Raw genomic sequence first — 22,887 nt, forward strand, 5'->3', positions numbered from 1 at the left:
GAAACGTTAGGCTTTTCACTGGGAGTATATTATCCTAGTACAAACATTGGTAAACTTGAATTTTTATCTGTAATCAAACCCTTAGGGATTACACCATCACTTGCCACTCCATATCATGCAATCTTCTCTTTTTATATAATATTTATGTCTTAGTAACAGAAAAAAATTGATATAGCTCCTCCATTCTCCCATGAAGGCTAAATGAATGTCTTTTTAAAAAACATCTGTCACAAAAAGGCCTGAATTGGACACACAACTATTGAAGGCTCTTTCCCATGTAAAGTCCTCCTGGTTCCCGAAATTCAATCAAACAAATTAAGTTTCTACTCCACACTGCTTGCTGGGATCTCACGTGGTCCGACAGTCCTATTCTTTGCTTTGCTTCTGGCTGAGTCATCCAAACCAGCATACTCGGGGTGAAGAATCTCTGGGTGTCATACACAACAACTCGGTAGAGTTACGGAGTTCAGCAAGGCAGGATAGTACACCAGTCTGAACGGTTTCACTCATTGTCCTGCCTCTCATCTATGGGGAAGCCAGGCCTTTTAACCTGAGGGTTGAGTGACAACTTCTGGTCCCAATCCAAAGTACTTCTCTGCAACCTCCTGATACCGAGGCCCGTGTCCCATACCTATGTCTTGAACTTCTATGTCTTTAGAGTTTTCCCAGATGGAACCTTCACTTCCATCAGTTCCTGGCCTTCTGAGTTTTGTTTCTCTGAAGTCTTTGTTACCTTTTATCTCAACCTTCACAAAAAAGATCTTGGGAACCATGCTCTATGTTAAGATGGGAAGAAGAAAGAGTAGCTCCTTTGGGCTCAAAGGACTGGCAGTTGTATCCTTCCTTCCTCTCTCCTCCCCAGAAAATTTCTGGAGGAAAAGAGGGTTTGGTGGGTGGGTAGAAATTTTGGGAAAGTGAAGATATTATGAAAGCTAGTGAGGCTTTTTTGGTGAACCCTTTGGAGTCTTCTTGGCAAGGGACCAAGGGAGATGGTTATTTCATGGGGAGTTTTGGGGCAGTATCTCTGATTGGTGGCTCAGATGGGAAGGAGGCAAGAAGAGGCTCCTTAAGTCCCGGGCTCCAGGAATAGAGATCCTCCTGGTTTCCTTCTTAATGGTCTTACCCACTTCCTGAGCCTAGAGGATGGGCAAGTATCCTAGGAAAAGCCAAGCCCTGGATCTTCCTATAGGTTTTATTTTCCAGGATCCTGCATTACATGTAGCACTAGAGAGAAAGAAATCCTAAGCAGTGTAAGGGAGGAAAAATTTTCCCTGACCCTCTTGGGGGTTCCTGGCAGGGTCTGAAAATTAAACTGACAAAGGCAGATTAACAGGAGAAAAGCATATACATTTATTTAATGTAAGTTTTATGGGTTATAGGAGCCTCATAAGGAAATGAAGATTCAAAGAAACAGTTAGACCTGAGTATTTCTATGCTAGGTTTGATGAAGAGTGAACAGTCATATAAAAGTATAGTAGGCTAGGAGTATGAGGTAATTGTAATGAACTTGAGGAAACTTAGCAAGGCCTGTTTGTCAGGATTCTTCTCAGTGTCCCTTTGTCTTTGGAGATAAAGATGCTCCTTTTCTCCCAGTACAGAGAAAACACCTCTCGTGTGAGGGTTTTATGATGTGTTTCATGGAAGAAGGGCAACAGGGGTGAGGTGTTTGTGGGGAAGGGCAGTGTGTCAGAGTGGCCTTCCTGCTTCTGCCATTTTCTCAAACTCCTTCAGCTTAAACTATTTAATATGCCAAGGTGCTATATTTTGGGGTAGCCTGTTCTGAACCCCAGCAGCAGTAATGCCTTGCATTTCCCAACAGTCTGCAGAATTATCCATTCTGTTATCAATTATCAATCTTAAAGCCAGCCCCAGCTGCCTACCGCCTCCCTCAGCCCCCTGACCTCCTGAGGGAAGTTTATTTTGGACTTTTCAGTTCCATTCAATATGGGTATTAATTACTACCATTCCCACAGGGGCTGTGGGAAAATACTGTCAGCAGACACCAAGTTCTCTGTGGCCGTGGCCGTGGAAGGCTGTAGGGTGGGGCTCATCACTTCCTTCTAGCTGTTCTCATTGAGCCATGGCCATTAGACACTCCCCTAGGAGGAAACTCTTCTGATTTTCCATCTACAAAAAGCTTGCCTGCATGTTTGTGGGGCCCCTTCTGCACCCCTGAAACTGTCAGGGCACACATATGAGTCATCTGGGGGCATTGAGCCATGACAGCTCTTCAACCACTTTTCTCCTCACTGAGCAGGCAAATTAATTTTATGTTGAGCATAATAGCATTTATGCTTCAGTTCCTTCAGATGAATGTGTAACTGCTGAGGCACCAGAGGTACCAGAGATACCATATTTCAATGCGCAAGCTTCCAAAGGATTTAGCAGAAAAGTGTGACAGCTCTTGAACTCTTCACCCACGTCAAGGACAGGTAAAGGATTGAAGGGAGTAAAGACAAGAGAGATATGGGGAAGTAGATTTTTGCAAAAAAATTTATGGGTTCACTGGGAGTCTGATCCTAGCCAATGCACAAGGAATGCCCTCCCCTCAAACCCAATGCAAAGGGCCCAGGGAGAGCCTGATGCGGGTCTCAACAGTTGGGTCACGGTGATCCGGGCTCACCTCTGACCTGAGAAGTGAACCTCAGTGTTGAAGAGTGGGATGGCCAACAGCTCTGGTGGTGAGCAAAGGAGGGGTGTTAGGTTGGGACCAGACATCACTTGCAGACTTCGTCAGGTTAAGAGCGCATGTTTCCTATGCACCAAATGTAGGTCATAACACAAGGGAGAGCTGGCTAGGCTTATCTTAGATTCTACCCCAGAGATCCATGCAGGGGCAAACAGAGCTGATAGGACGTAAAGGTCTGGCTGGATTCCTAGGGGCTGGAATCCTAAATCAGGTACCAGTGGAATAAAATGGAATTCACCCAGGGCAACATAGCTGCAGATTGGATAATCTCTGTTTTCTTTTGAAGGGGAGCAGAGCTCTCCAAAGAACCTACAAAATATCTACGGGAAAGAGCATCTACTTTAAAAATCTGTCAAACTCAGAAAGCTTGGGGCCCGCAGATGACAGAACCAGTCAGTTCAGAACTTTCCTGTAACCCTCAGACACTAGAGACATCAGAAAATGCAGCAGGTGAAGTGAAGGAGGCAGAAATCAGCAGAGTAGGAGCAGGAGAGGAAACAAGAGAGAAAACAGCTTCTTGTCCAAACCGAGTCTTCCCGTCCGCAGCTGGCCCTCGGCACCACATACCCAAGGGGAACAGCTCAACTATAAGCCACAGTTGGAGTTTTAATCTTAATTTGGGCCTAGACGTAGTAAATACTGAATTCAAGACTGGGTTTGTGACTTAAGAAGTGAACAGAGAAATCATAGGACCTGCCTGACTTTTTATCACAGGGGCGAGGGGAGAACTAGTGCCACTAGATAAACGTAGAGCAACAGTGATAAGCAAAAATAAGTTGCTATCCAACAACATTCCAGAAGTAACATATGCTTGTGGCTTGTTTCATGTAGTCAGCACCCACTTACTGAGTTACACCTGGCACGGGGGATGCAAAGGTAAAATACCCAGTGTTCTTGACTCTGAGGACCTTCGTCTTGTCAGAGAAGTGGACGGTGACTCTGCAGTGACGTTCAGAGACTCGAGTGGCTTGCGACTGCCTCTACTTAGTGGTCTCACATATGCCCGATCAGACTGGAAGCTCGCAGAGCCTCCCTCTCCCCAGCATCTAGGCTACACCCGAGCTCAGGCAGGGGCCACCGCGGGACACACCTCCAGTCATCACCACCTGCTGCAGTGGGTGACCTCACTACTTGCTGCCCCAGGGGGAGGTCACTGCCAACACGATTCCTCCAGGTGAGGTGGAGGGATGCCTGTCACCACCCACGGAGAGTTATTCACGTGAATGTTGGGTCTGAAAGCTGTGCGTCGACACTATCTGGGCGTTGAGTTAGCCGCATGTACGGCTCCGAGAGGCAGGAATTAAAAAGGAAGATGCACGCAAAGCCTTATAATAAAGACGGAAGCACAGAAGAACTGGGCATAGGTAAGACGACTGATCAGAAGAAAGGTAGGTCACAGGCCAATGTGTCTTTGGGGCAGGGTTTTTAGAGACTAGAGTTGCAGCAGCTCAGCTAAGCTTGAGAGAGGGTGTGGGAGTAGCCCATTAAAGTAAAATGAAAGTAAATAGTCAAGTCACTAACTGCAATAGTATAAGAAGAGTATAAACCATAGAATGCACCAACTTCCTAGTGATCCATTTTCCCCACGGAGCAGTGCATCAGTCGAGAGGCAGGTGGATCGTGCAGATGTGGAGTGTGGGAGGGGCCGTCTCACTGCTGAGGGAGCCCCAGACCAAAGGTCTGGGCAGTTTTGTGGACCCAAGGGCCTGGTATAAGGAGGGAAGAGTTAGGAGTGGAAAAGTACTGAGTCCTGAGTCAGAGTGGGGAAAAGTACCTTTACAGTTCTCCAATTCTTTGATAAGGAGACATCCAAATGGAGGCACCTGTGCTAGGAACGCGGGGGTGCAAGAGCAAGGCTGGCCAGGGAGGGCGGCTTCCCCCACATAGCCTGCCTATGTGGGCACAAAAAATCACACATGGAATTTGGCCTGAAGCTGGACTCTGTAAGAGTATCCGACAATGTCTCTTAAACAGAGGTTCATGGCAAAATGGCTATGGCTTCTACACAAAGAGTGAGAGACATGCTCCCAGAGAAGACTTTAAACCTGAAGTGCTTTCTTCTGGGGTGTCACTGGGGTGATCAGTTCCTTCTTGGGTCTGGCTTTATTCAGGAAGGTGTGGGCAGCCGGGAAAGCCTCTGTGGAAACGTGGGCCTCCCTACCTCTGACCAGTTCCCCTCCCTCCCGAGGGTGCAAAGCACCAGCGATGCCCAGAGCTCCAGAGTTGGGTTTACGGTGGGAAGGCTTAACCCCAGGTGGTGCCTTAATGATAGTTAGCAAACATGAGGGTCGTTTTAACTGAACAATGGATTTCCATGTCAAGGAGTAGGGTGGTTAAAAATGGCTCTGGAGTCAAAATGTCTGGTTCATAATCCCAGCTCTGCTAATAACTAGCAACGTAGCTTGGGTTCATCGCACAAATCCTTTGAGGCCTAGTTTTCTCTTCTATGTAACGGGGATCTCAACACTACCTGCCTTATGTAGTTGTTGTAGTAAATGAAATGAGATAATGTGAAGTGCTTAGCGATGACATGTGCCCGATGGCAGCTACAGATGTGGGTTTTTTCGGCTGTCTGGGGGAGAGGGGCGGCAGAGAGGGAACGGTTCGAGAGTGTGGGCGATGGGCATCTTCACTCTGCCACTAGAGATAAGTTTGCATTGTTTAGAATTTTATACATGTGGAATTATATGGCATATACTCTTTTGTGTCTGGCTTCTTTCATTCCACATGATGATTTTGAGATTTATCCTTGTTACGTGTATCAGTAGCTTGTCCCTTTTTTGCTGGTCCCTTGTGTGGGTATATCATGTTTTATCCATTCACCTGCTGGTGGGCGTCTGGGTTCTTTACAATGAGTGGCTATTATGAATAAAACTGCTAAGAACATTTGTGTATAAATCCTTGTGTGGACATTTGATTTCATTTCGCTTCATAAATATCTAGGAGTTGAATGACTGGGTTACAAGGTGAGAGTATGTTTCTTACGAAACTGCCAAACTGTATTCCAAAATAGCTGTACCATTTTTCATCTCCACCAGAGAGGAAAACTAGAGTTCCAGTTGTTCTACATTTTTGGCAATACTTTGGATTGTCAGTCTTCTTAATTTTAGTCGTTCTAGTATATCTCGTTGTGGTTTTTATTTGCATTGCCCCGACGACTAATGATGTTGAACATTTTTTCCACGCGCTTAAGCCTTTGGTATATCTTCTTTTGTGAATTGTTTCCTTGTCCATAATATTTTAAGTTAGAAATTATGCTTTGAACAGTAATGTCATAGTATCACTGACCACAAAAATGACAACAGAGAAATCCCTTCCCTAAATCGCCAGCATGCCTTTCCTGTTTATGCTGCTTTTAGAGACTCAACTTTAGAGTGCTGCTAATACGATTTCACTATTTCATGCTCCATATATTTTGCTGGATACTATTCCTCATGGTCCTTTTCATATGTCTACATTGAATTAGCCTGCCTATTAATGAAATAATGTTCTGCTTTATGAATTTCACAGATGGATTGCATATCTATTCTCTTCAAAATGAGAATTTGTACAAAATGGAAGCTTTACAACCTGTGTTTCAATAGATGTGTTTAAAGTTCAGAAATTCTATAACCAGATTTTATTTTATTTTATTTTTATCTTTAGGGAGGATGATTATAGATGGGATGGAAGGAATTGAGAAAGGCAGGAAATGATTAGAGAAACATTTCCTCAGCTTGAAATTGTAATTTTATGCTCAGAGGGCCTCCTGTTAGTTCTTGGCACTGCTTTTGCTAGAGATTTGGGTGCGATTACTCATCACCGTGCTCTAGGGGAAGCTCACGGCCAAGGGATCGAGAGTAGCCAAGGAATGGGATACGCGCATTCAGCCAGACTGCCCTTTGGTGAGCAAAAGCCAGCCTGAGTCCCTAAAGAATCTGGGGTAGGGGGCAGGAAAACTGAGGGAATATGAAGGAAACACAGTCAGCAAGATGGAAGAAACTGAGGGGCTTACCAAGAAGAATTACTGAGGGAGAAAAATTCTAGCCAAGAAAACAGTAGGAACTTGACAAATGTGGCTGAAGGGGGGCGGAATTGTTCTGCTAATGATGATGTATACCCAACCAAGTGTTGGCAAGATTATGCCTTCCAGATAGCTCCAGATTAACATTACAGATGGGAGAGGAGTGTTTATCACAATTTTGTGTGAATAAATACAGCGCTGAGAAAATTAAGCCTGAGAAAATTAAGCATTGGAAAAGGTAAAAGGAATATCAGGAGAGGAAGAAAAGAACTTTCTAAACTTGTTTGGCTCTGGACTAGCCTTCCGAGGGTGCAGTGGTGATGAGTCTGGAATTCAACAGTCCGGGGGTTATATACCTTCTCCTTGAGCCGCTGGGGAGTGCATGACTTCGGACAATCGCCCTGAGCTGCTAGTGATTCAGCAGAGCTGGCGGACCTCTAGTGTGCTAGCCAGCCCAGCATGCAGAATTTGTTTCGGCAAACCACACCTCCTCCAAAATATGCAGTCTTTGGGACTGTTAATCGTGTCTCCTCACCTCCACACCAAGAGGTGTACATGCATGTGACCCTCCTTCTAGGTCAGCGAGACTCCTGTTCACACTTACTGAGCACTTGCTATTTGCCAGGAACTATTCTTTTTTGTTTGTTTTTAATTAAGGTATAATTGCACAAACACCATTATATCAGTTTCAGGTGTACAACATCATGATTTAATATGTATGTATTGAGAAATGATCACCGTGGTAAGTCTAGTTAATATCCATCATCACATACAGTTGCAGATTTTTTTTCTTATAACAAGAATTAAAAATTTTTTTCTCTTAGCAACTTTCAAATATACAACATAGTATTATTTTTTTTTAAAGATTTTATTTATTTATTCGACAGAGATAGAGACAGCCAGCGAGAGAGAGGGAACACAAGCAGGGGGAGTGGGAGAGGAAGAAGCAGGCTCCTAGCGGAGGAGCCTGATGTGGGGCTCGATCCCATAACGCCAGGATCACGCCCTGAGCCGAAGGCAGACGCTTAACCGCTGTGCCACCCAGGCGCCTCACAACATAGTATTATTAACTACAGTCACCATGCTGTACTTTACATCCCCATGACTTATTTATGTTATGACTCGAAGTTTGTAATTTTTGGCTCCCTTCACCCATGTTGTCCACCTCCCACCTCTAGCAACCATCAGTCCATTCCCCATATCTATCTGCTTGGTGTCTTTGTTGTTGTAAATTCCGCTTAAAAGTAAGATCATATAGTGTTTGTCTTTCTCTGTCTAACTTATTTCACTTAGCATAATACCGTCAAGTCCATCCACTTGTGTTGAAAATGGCAAGATTTCATTCTCTTTTTTTATGGCTGAGTAGTATTCCATTCTGTGTATGTGTCACATGCATATATATATCACCTCTTTTTTATCCATTCATCCATCAGTGGACACTTAGGTTGCTCCCATATCTTGGCCATTGTAAATAATAGTGCAGCAAACAGGGGGGTGCAGATATCTTTTTGAGTTAGTGTTGCTTTTTTTTTTTTTAAGTAGGCTCTATGGCCCCCATGGGGCTTGAACTCATGACCCCAAGACCAAGAGTTGCATCCTCTAACAAGAGCCAGGTACCCCTGAGTTAGCATTTTTGTTTTCTTCACCAGGAACTCTTAGGGCCTTGCATATATTAATTCATTTAATCCTCAGAACAATTCCGAAAAGGCAGATGCATTTTACAGATGAGCAAACTGAGGGAAAGAGAGCGAAATGACTTGCTCAGGATCATGTAGTTAGGAAGAGGTGAAGCCACATTTGACCTTGGGCAGTCCAGTTCTCACTGGCTGCAGGAAAGACAGGGAGAAAGGTTATTTCAGCTTTTCCAGCTTCTAAAGTAGAGACAGGCAGGAAAAGAAGGGGGTGGGAGATGTTGAATGAGTCACCTACAGTGTCTGCCAAATTTGGTCAGTTTTTTTTCCCCTCTCTGTTATTAACTATCTCTTCCTGCCTGCCATGGCTTTGCACATGATTCAAACACTTCTCTAGGGTCAGACTCATCGTTTCACACACCCACATCTTTCAGAAGACTTGCGATTTCATTTTGAAATTGATCGCATCGTAGTCTTTCATAGTCACAGATGTCATCTGAAAATGGCAGATACGTTGACAGTCCCTGCCAGCAGATGAGAGACTGACCACAGCCTTTGATTGATAACTGGTATGGATACTAGTGTGCTTGGGGAGGGTTGTTTGAGTAAGGGGTGAGCTCAACAGATGGGCATCTCAAGAGCATATATTCTATATCATAAGATACTTGCTTTCCTACATAACCTGGTATCCTGGATTCTTTAATAATGAGTCCTAAAACTGATGTAGGAAAGACGTTAGGGTTGAAGCTGACTGCCAAGAAAGAATTCTTGAGACATCTTTGGTGCAAAAAGGTGGTCTTAATAAAGCACAGGGACTGGACCCGTGGGCAGAAGGAGTGGCCCGTTATATACTCTCAAGCTGGGAGGCTGCTAGGGATAGCCTAAGTCTCTAGGGAATTTTGGAAACAAGGTTTCCAGGACCTTGAGGGGGCTAGCTATTGTTAAGAAAAGGTGATTAATTACTGTCTAATAAAACCTGAGTCCTGAGACCCTTCAGGTGTATATCAGTGGGCCATATGCTTGGGGGATGATTGCCAACACATATATTGGGGGGTTTAGAGATAAAGGAAATTTCTAAAGCAATGTTTATATGTTAAAGTAGACTTACTTTAGCCTAATCCTGGGGGTCCGGCTAAGATTGCCTTTTGCCCTTAGCAAAGTATTAACATCGAGGCAGGTGGGTCCCTAGAGGAAAGTGACTCTGCCTGTTTCAAGGACTTGTCAATGGGCGGTAGGTAGTAAGAAAATTAAATAGTTTTTCTTCTGCCTTTGTTTCCCACATCAGGATCACAAGAACACCTTGAATACAGCACCAAAGTAACCTAATCCTTTCTTTCCTCCCCAGTCCCCTGTCTGCCTTAAGGAGGAAATTCAAAGAATGTGGGGAACATTTAACAATGACAACTAGAAAACCCTGCAGGTTTGAGGCCCCCTGGGCTCCCAGGCTCATCCATTCTTCAGGCCTCCAGGCTTGCCTTCTGTCCACGGCTGGGTGTGATGTCTGTCAGCGTGCTTAGACACAGCTCTCCTTAACCCACCACTGGTGTGGCACAGAAGCTGACCGCCGTTGCCGCCCCCCTGCTCACTGACCTGGGCACGGATCCTCCACCTGTTGGTGCTGGGGTCTGCCGAGCTGCTGGAGCTGCTCCTGAGGGGAAGGTCGTCTTCCATGATGTTTCACGACTCATTTTTTCAGTCCCAGCATAGTGACATCAACCCTCCATCTCTTGTGACTGCCTCAGATGCTGAGACAACTTGTCTCTGGGTAGATTTAGAATTTGGGGTAGGACCAGAGAGCATCTAACCCTCTATTAAAAGATAATTAAAATTAAAACCATCACACACACACACACACACACACACACACACACACACACACAGAGTTCGCTCTTGAACAACATTGGTTTAAACTGCATGGGTCCACTTACACAGAGATTTTGTCACAGTGGAGTACTGTATTTCAAATGTATTTTCTCTTCCTTATGATTTTCTTAATAACACTTTCTTTTCTCTACTTACTTTATTGTAAGAATAATGTAGATCATACGTATAACACACAAAATATGTGTTAATCAATTGTTATCATTAGGCTCCTGGTCAACAGTAAAGTTTTGGAGGCAGTCAAAAGTTACATGTCCATTTTTGACTCTGGGTGTCAGTGTCCCTAACCACACCCCCCCCCCCCCCCCCCGTGTTGTTCAAGGATCGATTGTATGTATATGTTAAAGGTTTAACTACTCATATATCAATGAAGGAGCCAGGCAGGCATTATAATTCTAAGAACAGATGTATTTATAGATCAGAAATATTGAAATTAATATGTAAATGGAAGCAAACTGGTTTTTCCACAGGAGCTAGGGAAATCAACTGGACCTCTATCAGGACAAAATTTGCATGTTCATGAGAACATTTTACATTACTATCAACTACTTACAACTGAAAAGGTTGTAAAATAGCTCAAAGACATGGAGAGGTTAGAATCAGAGAACCGGAGGCTGTCCTTTGGCTTATGCCGGGTTTCCTAGGAAGCAGGACACTCTTTCCACAATCCTTGCAGGGTCTCTCTCCCTTAATAGCCAGCAGATTCCGTGCACCGTCCACAGTGGGACAGCCTCAATGCCTGGTTCCTGGGATTAACAAGAGCTCCAACATTGTTTTTCTCCTGTTTCTCTCAGGGTTACTTGTTTCTCAGTAAACAGAGCTCCTGGAGGTCTGCCAGAGTTCCAATATGGGGCGTAGAGCTCAGGCCTCCCCTGGAGCCCTCGCTGTTAAGTTGGATGCTTCATTCATTTTGCTGTATTCGGGAAGGGTGTGACTTGAGGATGGGTGGAGGGATGCTACGGGAAAGACTGGATAGGATCAAGTTGTGAAGCATCTTCTGTGCCACCCTATGGTCTTGACCCCAAAGGCAATGGAGAATAGCCACAGTCTTTTGATTAGATCAGTGCAGTGATTAGGGCTGGATTTTGATTGGGTAACTGGAGGTGGCATGAAGGACACACCATAGAGAGGAAACTAGAGATTTTTCAGAGGGTGGGAGGAGTGAGATGAAATGGAGATGGTAAGTCTTAGCTTATAGAATTGTCTTGAGTGAATGGAAATGACTTTTAGAGAATTTTCTGCCCATCACAAAGACACACCTTCCACTCTTCTCTTCAAAATATCTCCAGATTTGTCCTGCTCTCCCTTCCTACCTCCTTAGAGTTTCCCTTTCTCCAACAGCTCGTAAGCTAGGAGAACACTCAACCACTGTCCAACACTGTGATTCAGTGATGTCTGAAATGCTCAATAGGATTCTTGCTCTGTGCAAAGGTCCTATACAGTTTTCAGGAACCAGGGTGTCAAAAGCAAATAAACTTGAACAAGTAAGGTAAGGAAATGGATTTTAGTCAGACTGTTGCAATAGAAAGAGCCTTCTAGATGTCCAGATCAGAGTGCCTCTGCAGAGTGGTTTCCCCTAAGACTTTTATAGGGAGGAGTCGGCAAATTATAGGTGGGGTGATTTTACAGTTGGAGTTGCTTCTATCCTCAGGGGAAGCCCCAGTCAGTGAGCCGATCAAAAAAAAAAAAATTATATCTGTGTCTAGTTAGTTGGGGTTTTTGGAGGGGTGGTGGTGTAGGGGCCAAGGGCAAGCTGCCTTAAGATAGCCCACTTTGGCATGCAGATTATGCTAAACTGAACCCAGTCAAGGCTCAAAAGACTCAGGAAGAAAATTTTTGCTCCCCCACAATTGCTTTGAAGCATTTGGATAGAGAGCCTACTCCAGGGACAGAACTGTCACCATAGATAACTACACTAGGACATGAACTCTAGGTATGGGAGACAGGGAGGAACGCAGCAAGGCCTGTGTGATTAAAGTCCTCTATGTCCCATGGCTTCTGAGTGGCCCAGCAGACACTTGTTTACCAAACATTTACTCTTTTTCATTTTCCTGTGAATTGCATTCCTTCCCTTTGAAGTCCCAGAGCCCTGCCCCCTTCTCCGTAGTTCAGAGTGACATGTATACTCATTTTTCCGGAGTGTCTCTGGAATTTCCATGTCTGTTAACCTGTCTCATGTCAATTTGATTCTTAGTCCACCTAGAAGGATCTTGAAGGCAGAGGTAATTCTTCTTCCCCCATTGGGGAGGGATCAATTCATCCAACCATTTCTGAGACTATTAAAGAGACAACAGGCCCGAAATGGAGTCACTTGAGTAAGACCACATCACCAAACCGAGACTTCATACCTAACCTAACCGCAGTTTCAGCCTTTTCCAGGAATATAATCTTAACCAGTCTGTCTGGAATTTCCTGGTCAGCACTAGGGAGGAAATCTGCCTGATAGACCCCTGCCATCCCCCAGAGGAAGGTGACCTTGCCTGAAACAATCCATTCTTTGCTAGTAACATCCTTGACCCAACCCCTTCTGCCTATAAAAATCTCCCAATTTGCACAGCTCTTGGGAGCAATTTTCTATTTGTTAGATGGGATGTTGCCCAATTCATGAATTGTTGAGTAAAGCCAAACAGATCTTCAAATTTACTCAGTTGAATTTTGTTTTTTAACAAGACGAAGAATAGGAATTTGAAGGGACTGTGTCTGGCTCTCTCATGGGTAAACAAGGAAGTGTTTGCACGGCTCACCTAAGGGGAAGGGGTAGTTTTCTACAGGAGTCCTTTCCAGTAACACAGAAGGGTGGAGGATTTCAGGAAACAAAAGGTGGGGAGGATTAATCCTCTCTGTTTTCCAGAAGAATAGGGATCAGGTAAAGTTCAATGTTGTCAGTGATTATGGATTTGTAATTAAATCAAATCTCCAACCTCAGTGTAAAGAAATGTTACGTTATGTCCAGGAAGAAGTTGGAGTGCAGATATCCTGACTCCCAATATTGCACTCACTCTCTTACAGACGTTAAGAAATCCAAAGCCTCTCTGTACCACACAAGTCTCATTAACAAACGGGTAGGATGGGCACTGATGTAACCTGGAGAGCAGGTACCCCACAAAAACAGGGGAATGCTCCTGAGCTCTGTGTGTATGGGAATGCGGGCCCAATGTTGAAAGACCTTGTTTTCTTAATTTCAACAAGGGGTTCTGATTATCTGCCTGTTTGCATTTCTACAAATAAATTTATTTGTACAAAGTATCTAAAAATCTGATGGAAAATCAATTTATTTTTAATTGAAGTATAGGTGACACACATTATATTAGTTTTAGGTGTACAACATAGTGATTTGACATTTATACACATTAGGAAATGCTCCCCACCATGAGTGTTGTTACCATTCGTCATAAAAAGTTATTACAATATTATTGACTGTATTCCCTCTGCTGTACTTTTCACCCCTGTGACTTATTTATTTTATAACTGCAAGTTTGTGCCTCAGTCCCCTTCCCCTACTCACCCATCTTCCCACCTCCCTCTCCTCTGTCAAACCTCCCGTTTGTTCCTTGTATTATGAGTCTGTTTCTGTTTGGCTTCGTTTGTCTTGTGTTTTGGATTCCACACATGAGTGACATCATATGATATTTGCCTTTCTCTGTCTGACTTATTTCACTTAACATTATACCCTCTAGGTCCATCCATGTGGTCATAAATGGCAAGATTTTCAAGTAACAGCCGCCTAAGTTAAGAGCTGAGGCTATAATAAATTCCAGGAAAACACATCAGGAAAATGACAGGCCATCAGTTTGCAACCTCTCCCGTAGAAGTCGGCCAGTTACAAACGCACCTGACCTTACTTTCCTCCGTGTGACTACCCATGAAGGAGGACACAGCGGCAATGACTGCAGGTTCCGCAGAGGGGTTGACTGATGGCTTAGGTTCCCCAGCTGGCAAGGAGCCACGCTCAACTGGAAGCCAGCTCTCCACGACCGTACCTGCATTTGCTGGGTACCACACACCCTCCCTTGCAGTCCGGTCCCAAGTCTCCTCTTCTATTAACAGAGAAATGGGAGGGGGGTGGATGTTGTATGGGATGCAACATCCATCATTTTCTCTTTCAATTCTAATATTCTGGGCACCTTCTCTAATTCTATTTGTAATTCCACCGAGGAATTCAGCAGGTTTGTAAGTTACATCCTAGCTCACTCATTTTAGAAAATAAATCGTTCATTATTCACTCTCGAGGGGGTCATATGTTTTTCCAGAAGCTGCTGTCTTCCTCTGTGCAGAATTCAAAATGGCAATCAGGGTCTTAAGAGACATGAAGGTGAAGAACAGACCAAAAACGGAATAATTACTTTATTGGTCAGCTGGCCAAGGACCAAGATAAAGATCAGTTATAAATAGCAATGGCTTTTAACTCACTGAGCTAACTTTTCTCTCATCAATCTAAAACTCAGATTGAAGATGTCCAGCAGAGATAGGATAAGTTTTAGTTTCCAGAAAGTCCCCTTCAGCATCACATAGGTAACACTTTCCCAGGAAGTTATCCTATTTATCTGGCTCTTAAAAATATCAGCTGTAATTAGAGATCCTCAGAAAGCCTCAGAGAAGATGACCCTTTAAAAAGTACATTTTGGGTGGCTGGGTGGCTCAGTTGGTTACGTGTCTGCCTTCAGCTCAGCTCAGGTCATGATCCCGGGGTCCTGGGATTAAGTCCCACATCAGGTTCCCCCTGCTCTGAGGGGAGCCTGCTTCTCCCTCTCCCTCTGCCTGCTGCTCCCATTGCTTGTGCTCTCGCTCTCTATCAAATAAATAAACAAAATCTTAAAAAAAAAAAAAGTACATTTCATCATGTGGGAGCTTCTTTTTCTTTTCTTTTTTTTTAAGATTTTATTTTTAAGTAATCTCTACACCCAACATGGGGCTCAAACTTACCACCCTGAGAGCAAGAGTCACACACTCCACCGTGCAAGCCAGCTGGGTGCCCTAAATGGGAGCTTCTTGTCTTCTCTTGTCTTCTCATATTCTCTAGGTTCCTGGCAAAACTTCCAGAGCTAATTGATGCAACAAGATAATGACATTAGCTCAAATGATTTGTTTCCTTTTTACCTTGCTTTGCAAGGAGAATTTTATTTTTCTGTACTGTGTGAGCAAAGTTTGGGAATCTGGGAAGATAGCCAAGAAATGTTGCCCTCTGAAAAACGAAAACTGTGGGAATAAGAAGAATGACACTAACCGACTCCTGTGGAAATAACACATTTAAATGATGGTGGGTTAGTGGGACGCATTGGACCAGAGCAACGTTTCTCAAAGTGAACTGAAAATAGAAACTTAGAAGAAAGAGTTTCATGGCCAAATAAATTCTACAAGTACTGGATTAAATAATGTTGAAACACATTCATGATTGTAGGGTTTCTCAAAACCTTTAATGTATTGATCTATATTGTGGACTTTGAAGAGAAGCTATGGAATTTAGTATTTCCAAATCTGTTTTACTATGGAATCATTTTTTTATAAAGATTTTATTTATTTATTTGAGAGAGAGAGAGAGAAGGCACGAGCAGGGGGAGGAGCAGAGGGAGAGGGAGAAGCAGATTCCCCGCTGAGCAGGGAGCCGGAAGCATGACTTGATCCCAGGACCCTGGGATCATGACCTGAGCTGAAGGTAGACGCTTAACTGACTGAGCCACCCAGGCACCCCTGGAATCATTTTTTGTAGACAAATCTACTTTGGCAAGCTCCATACTGGAGTATTTTCTTCATTTCAACAAGGGATTCTGATTTTCTGCTTGTACATATGTCTATAAGTTTATTTAGACAAATAAATATCTATACAAGTAAGTCTAGACACAAGGTTGTTTGTACATATGAATGGTAACGTGTCCCAGGAGAGGCTGTACTTACAGTCTGAGAAGGAGAGCTGAAAAAGGGAATTGGGTAGGAGGTAGAATTTGTGCCACACCATCTAAACGTTTCTCTGCAATGGGGGGTACTCTGTGAGAACTGCCATCACAAAGTACCACGGGCTGGGTGGCTTACACAACAGAAATTAATTTTTCCCTAGTTCTGGAAGCTAGAAGAAGTGTAAGACCAAGGTATCAGCAGTTTTTGGTTTCTTCTTCCTTGGCTTGCAGATGGCCTCCTTCTCCCTGTGTCCTCATGTGGTCTTCCCTCTGTGCTCGTTTTATATGGACACCAGTCATATTGGAAGGCAGCCCACCCTAATGACTTCCTTTTACATTACTTACCTCTTTATAGGCCTCACCTCCAAATATAGTCACACTCTGAGGTACTGAGGGGTAGGATTTCAACATGTGAGTTTTGAGGGGACACAATTCAGCTCATAACAGTGACTAGGAACATAAATTCCCAAGAGCTGGCTATATATTCCACTGAGACCATAGCCTTCTTCGCATCCCATCCCAGTCCTTCTTGAGCAGGCTTTTGAACCTGAAATGAGCCTCAAAGGATGTTCCAACTGGGAGGAACCAGCTTCACAGCCAGACGCAGTCTCTTTGACTGTTATATTTCCCAGGAAACTCAATACATTAGCCTGCTGGTTTGTGAGCTAATCTCTTGAAAGTTTGGTTAAGATGACTCAGTTTCCCTGGACCCAGTCACACCCAACTGGATGGATAAAATGTGTTTTTTAAACTAACAAAGCTGGGGGCCAGAAATTGCCCCTGCTGTGCCTCTACCAGAGAGCCAAGAAAAAGGAATGAGCTCTGACTGAGGGTCAACTGTGCAGCAGGGACTGACTGTGTATGATAACGGCTCACATGTCCTGGACTGAGTTGGGCATTTTCCATCAGCATCATCTCATCTATTGCTAACAACATCTCTTTGAGATAAAGGTACTGTGATCACCTCTAGATTAAAGATGGGGAAATTGAATTCTATCTCTGGAACTAATAATATAATATATGTTAATGAAATCGAATTTCAATAAATGTTTTTAAAAGATGAGGAAATTGAATTCTAAAGAAGGTACTTATCAGTCGTACAAATAGGAAATAATTTGAAGCTTCCAGCGTTCTTAGTTACAATCCCACATATAGTTCACTCATCTCACTTGATTTGGGGGGAACAAAAACTGTTCCTCTATCCTCATGTTCTGGAATGAGGGCCTGTGATTTAAACTGACAAAAGACAGGTTAACAGCAGAAAAGGCAGACAGATTTTATTAATATGGTTATATGCATGGGGGCTTCACAGGAAGGATGTGAAAACCCAAAGAAGTGGTTAGATTTGGGGGCTTATCTATTATTTTAACAAAGAATAATAAATTGTGGAGAAGTGATTAGATAAAGGAAAATGGTGTTGGGGCTCTGAAGGACAGTCAAGTGTGGGAAGTTGACTGGGAACTGTGTGGTGGACAAGGGTTGTTTAGTAAGATTTGCTGTGCTGACTCCAACTCCAGGCGCCCTCTGCAATGATTAAGCTGTTTCTCTTCCTGGTATGGGAGAGAGAAACAGCTTTACAAATGGAAATTTATGTCACTTCTGTGAAGGAGAATTTATGCCCCGCTTTTAGGCAGAGGAGGGGGGAGGGCAGAGAGCTCTTCCTATGTCTGCTGTTTCTCAGTTGCCTTTAGTTTAAAACAATAAAAATAATCCTTATGCCAAAGTGGCTTATTTCAGGATGAAGTATCTGGATCCCCTTCAGTTTCTACAATCATTAGAGACAAGGAAGGAAAAAGAAGGCAAGAGTCGTCCAGGGTGATAAGTTAAGAAGCAGAAACTAGACTGTAAGCTGATCTTTCTGACTTCAGAAGCACCAGTGTATGTACTATATGAATAGAATTTTTTAAAAAAGATATAGATATATTTAAGATTTTATCTATTTATTTGACAGAGAGACAGCGAGAGAAAGAAGACAAGCAGGGGGAGTGGGAGAGGGAGAAGCAGGCTTCCTGCAGAGCAAGGAGCCTGATGCGGGGCTTGATCCCAGGACCCTGGGATCATGACCTGAGTTGAAGGCAGACGCTTAACGACTGAGCCACCCAGGTGCCCCAAAGAGAATTTTTTAAATAAACATTTTGTCTCAGAACTGTTTTAGATTTACAAAGCAATCAGAAAGATAATGTAGAGTTCTCATATACTCTGCACTCAGGTCCCCCTATTACGAACGTCTTATGTTAGTGTGCTACATTTGTTACAAACAACAAACCAATATTGATACGTTATTATTAACCAAAGTCCATACTTCATTCAGATTTCCTTAGTTTTTACCTCATGTCTTTTTCCTGTCCCATGATCCCGTCCAGGATGCCAGTTAGTCACGACTCCTTAGACGCCTCTTGGCTGTATCAGCGTCCTGACTTTCCTTGGTTTTGATGGCCTTGACGGTTCTGAGGAGGGCCGGTCAAGTACTTGTAGATACTTAGGATTTGTCTGATCTTTTTCTTATGATTAGACTGGGGTTACGCGTTTTTGGGAAAAGGCCACGGAGGCAGAGTGCCATTTTCATCACATCATATCAACAGTACGCCCTAGCGACAGGACTTATCACATTGATGTATGTCAGGTTTCTCCACTGCAAATAAAGAGAATTTTTTAACTGCCTTTTCCTCCTGGGTATTACTTTAGTCTCCCATTCTGTACAGCAGCAGTCTCCAGTCCTGTGCTGTCACAGTAACTCCATTGTGTTGATGCAGCCTGTAGTCACTCTGCTATCTAGGTGAGGGATTCGTTCTTGCTCTTGTCCTTTGTGAGCGGGTTTTTGAGCTTGCATGTGCGTGTGTGCGTGTGTGTGTGTGTGTGTGTGTGTGTGTGAAAGGGAGTAAGTGGCTTGTTGGTGGTTTGTTAATTCATCTAAGGACTCTGCTGACCAGAATCTAAGTTCTAAGAGGGTTCCAGACCGGTGTTGGAGCTGTAACAAGCAGAGGGGGCTTAGCGAGTGACCACGCCGGGGTATTGGCGGGAGATGAGAAGATTGGAAAAAACTTCCTGTGGGCCTCAGTTTTCTCAATGATGAAATAAGGTGGAAGAGATGGACTCTGTGAATTCCAAGGTCACTTCTCACCCTGAAACCAGGGATCTGCGGTCGGAGGGCAGGAAAAGAAGGTGGGTTCTCTCTTCCTGTATTTACTTTATTTCTTTAGCAGTTCATTACAAGCTGAAGCATTAAAAAGAATCCTGATTCCTAGTCCCCGGAGGTGTTTCTTTGGCTGGAGTCTCTGGTTAAACGAAGATGTAAACATTCTTGTGGGGACAGATCCCACTCCATTGCTTCGCCCACACTTGCTTCCAAGAAGCAGCTCTGGCCCGTTCGTTCTCAGCCTCTGCTGTGTTTGCTACATCTTTCTTGCTCCTTTGTGCACAGCTGCGGTGAGAGAGACTTAAAAGGTTTATTGTTCATCCTCCAGGAGCATTTTTCTAAATCGAGGTGGGAACACACCCAGTCCATAATCCCCTTTCTGGCCAAAACTGTCCCCGTTTCTGCATTTATTTTAAGGTAAAAGTCAAAGTCCGAAAATTTTCATTCTTGCTTCGTGAACCTGAGGAAAATCACAGTTCATTTTTTTGTGTCCTTGGTCATCTGCCACAAAATAAAAACTTGTGGAATTTATGCCTTTTGTTTTTTCAAGTTTCTTTAATTAAATCCTATATGCTAACTCAGTCACACGAAATACTGTACGCTGTTGCAATATTTCCTTTTTCGACAAAATACCCTAACACTCTTCTATATGACAAGTAATTTTTGTAGGTTAGCAAACTTAGAAAAAAAAACAGGCACAGATATGCTATACTTTGACTCCTGGAAGCAAAGGAAAAATCTAGGAAAATGTCATCATGCCCCAGTTTGTCTTGCACTCATCTCCCCTCCTGAATGGAGAATTAAGGCTAAATGGAGAATTAAGGTTATTCTATCAATTTTTCCTTGTGTTTCTCTAGCCCCATTTAAGAAAAAAAAAAACCACCTTTCATTTTGTGTTGTCAATTCCTCTGGGTTCACTTACATCAGCTTTGGCTGGGTTGATGTTTAAAACATTTCAGAGGGGTAAATAATTTATTTGAAAGCTAGTGGAGAAAGGCACTTAGAAAAATTAAACCAAGCGAGTGAATTTGAAAGAAAGGATGTTACTGGGAACCAAATAGCTTAAAGGCGAGGGAGGGCTCTCCATTTCAAAAGCAAAAGTAAATGTCATTTAAGTGTTACCTTCATATATATCTTTTCATGAATCTTGTTTGAAAGTATCAATACAGATGTAAATATGTCTGAACTAGGAAATATGTCTTTAAGATGTGGGCTTAAAGAAATTCTTCTAAGCTTTGATACTGTCTTGCGACGTGTTTATATCATATTACCATTATGAATAGATTCACTAGCTCTTTAAATCATTAAAGGCCTTTCATGTCCAATTTGTACAAGTTTTCTGGGATTTTGCAAGCCTATCCTGGACTTTTTCTAATTTATTTTTATTCTAGTCTCCCCATATCTTACTCTACTGTAATCATACCTAGAACTGATTCTGTTATATTTAACAAATTTTCAACTTTGTAGTAACTTTCATGGGGGGGGGGGATTGGTCTGACCTCAAAGTTTTTCAAGGAGTTCTTGTTGATATGCCAGAAAAAGCCTAAGGTCCTGATTGAATGATTTGTCCCGATGCACTCAAAAGGAGGAGCTAAAGTAAAAACCAGGAGGCTTGTTGGATTTTTAGTGAGCGACTGCCCTTCACTGGGCATCCAGCAAGCCCTCTGTAGGCAGGGCTGGGACGGGCAGGGATCTCAAGCCCTGCCCTTGCCCTTGCGAACTTACGGTTTAACATGTTCTGCTTCTCATTGTGATGTCATGACTTCTGCATATATTACTTACTTGAACATAGTCCTACAGACCAAAACAACTGAAAGGTAACTGCGTTTACTATGTTTTATAATTTGGAAGTCTGGAAAGGTAAAAGATACAGTCAAAATCTGTTTAGTGCAAGGTTTTGGTTAGAACCTAACCAGACTGTGGGGTGGGAGAATTGGTCTGTGGATATCCTTTTTTCCTCTGCACCTACCAAATGCAGTGCCCTCCTATAAACCCCCTCCTTCCTCTGACCACCCCTGGCCCGATCTGTCCTGCATCCTCATACTCTTAAGGTATCAGTGATTGATAGGGAACTGCTTAATTTGCCCCAGACCCCCAACCCAAGGTGGCAGATTCTGAACACGGTAGAACTCCCTGGGGAAACTTTTAAAAATGCAGATTTTTGATGCCACCTCGTATATTATGAATAAGATCTCCCTGGGATGGGGCCTGGAAATCCATGTTTGGAAAAGCTTCTCAGGTGATTCCCAAGCACAGCCTTGTTTGAGGACCAATCCACAAGGGGTATTGCATTTGCATGTCAAAGGGATAGAACTAGAAGGCATCTACCAGCTGCTCTGGGAGAAGCGGAGAGTGGAGATATTTGTGGTACCTGTAGCTAGAACAAATTTTGATGTATATGTGATTGTGAATCATATGTGTATATGATTGCAAATTAAACTGCTTTTTAAAAAGATTTCATTTATTTATTTGAGAGAGAGAATGCGAGCACGAGCAGGGGGAGAGGCGGAGGGAGAGAGAAAGGGTAGCAGACTCCCTACTGAGCGGCCCTGGGCCCCTGGGATCACAACCTGAGCTGAAGGCAGAGGCTTTGCTGACTGAGCTACCCAGGCGCCCCCAAAATAAACTGTTTTTATACTGTTTATTATTATAAACACACCTACATGCTAAAAAACAATGTCAAAACATACATTTGGATAGAAAGTGAAAAGTAATTTCCGCACGATGCCTGCAGGAACTTGTCTATTCTGTGCAGGAACTTGTCTATTCTCATTCCTAATTATAGTCTGTGGAGATCTGAAAAAATACAGATGTCTGGCCCCTTCCCCAGGGTTACTGAATCATAATGCCCAGGAATCCGAGCAGCTGTTATTTTTAAAATTCTATACCTGATTCTGATGTGCAGCTAGATTTAAAATCCAATGGTTCATCGGCTCCTTTATCACTTATTTATAAGGTTATCAGGTATTTGGTTTTGCTGGGAGTCCTTATTTTTATCCTAAGCTCCCTCATCTTGGGCTCTAGAGAGAATTCACACAATTCTGGTCAAGAACCTACTTGCCCCCAAACAGTTTTTGTGTAACACTGGATCTTTTTGGCTTAGAGGAACATCACGCAGGAAACATTTGTGGAAATGTGATTGTGAAATCACGGTAAGAGTAGCAACATTAACGTAAATCAGAAGAAAAGAAAAAAAAATTACCCATAAACCCTCCATTCCACTGCAGTAAATCAAGCTACTTTCATTTTTGCCCCTGACTTTTTCTATCTGTGTAAGCATGGACACATAAACAATGGAAAAGTTGATGGGCTCTCCCATGTATGTTTGCATCTCTCTGAGGTCAGACCAAAGTCATGAAAGAGTTGGTATTTCCACATGCTCAAGCAATTAGCCCAAATTATTTGGCTTGGAACTTTCTAAAGAGATTTTTCACATCCTCTACCAGAAGCTAAATAGTACAGTGTTTTATTCTCAACCCAGCTACTTAATATCCCCCGAGAATGTATTTTAAAGTTCTTTCAAAGCATGTTTCCCAAAAATTTCAAATGTATCTTTTTCTTCCCTTTTATTAGAAGCTGATGAGTGTCTAAAACATGATAGCATATTGGAGGCTTTGTCTTACAGTGTACAGCTCTGAGTTTGGACTTTTTAGGCA

General features: G+C 43.2%; 1 protein-coding gene across 1 annotated transcript in view; it reads left to right on the forward strand.

Moving 5' to 3' along the window:
* Positions 1–3,965: 3,965 nt before the first annotated feature.
* The window catches only part of LOC113254133 (uncharacterized), a 70,640-nt gene continuing 51,718 nt past the window's right edge, over positions 3,966–22,887 (forward strand). The window contains exon 1 of the mRNA XM_026497387.4: positions 3,966–4,077. Within this exon, the coding sequence (XP_026353172.2) occupies positions 3,966–4,077 (112 nt within the window). The remainder of the gene's footprint in view (positions 4,078–22,887) is intronic.

The sequence above is a fragment of the Ursus arctos genome, unplaced genomic scaffold (genome assembly GCF_023065955.2).
Source record: "Ursus arctos isolate Adak ecotype North America unplaced genomic scaffold, UrsArc2.0 scaffold_20, whole genome shotgun sequence".
In the NCBI taxonomy this organism is placed as follows: Eukaryota; Metazoa; Chordata; class Mammalia; order Carnivora; family Ursidae; genus Ursus; species Ursus arctos.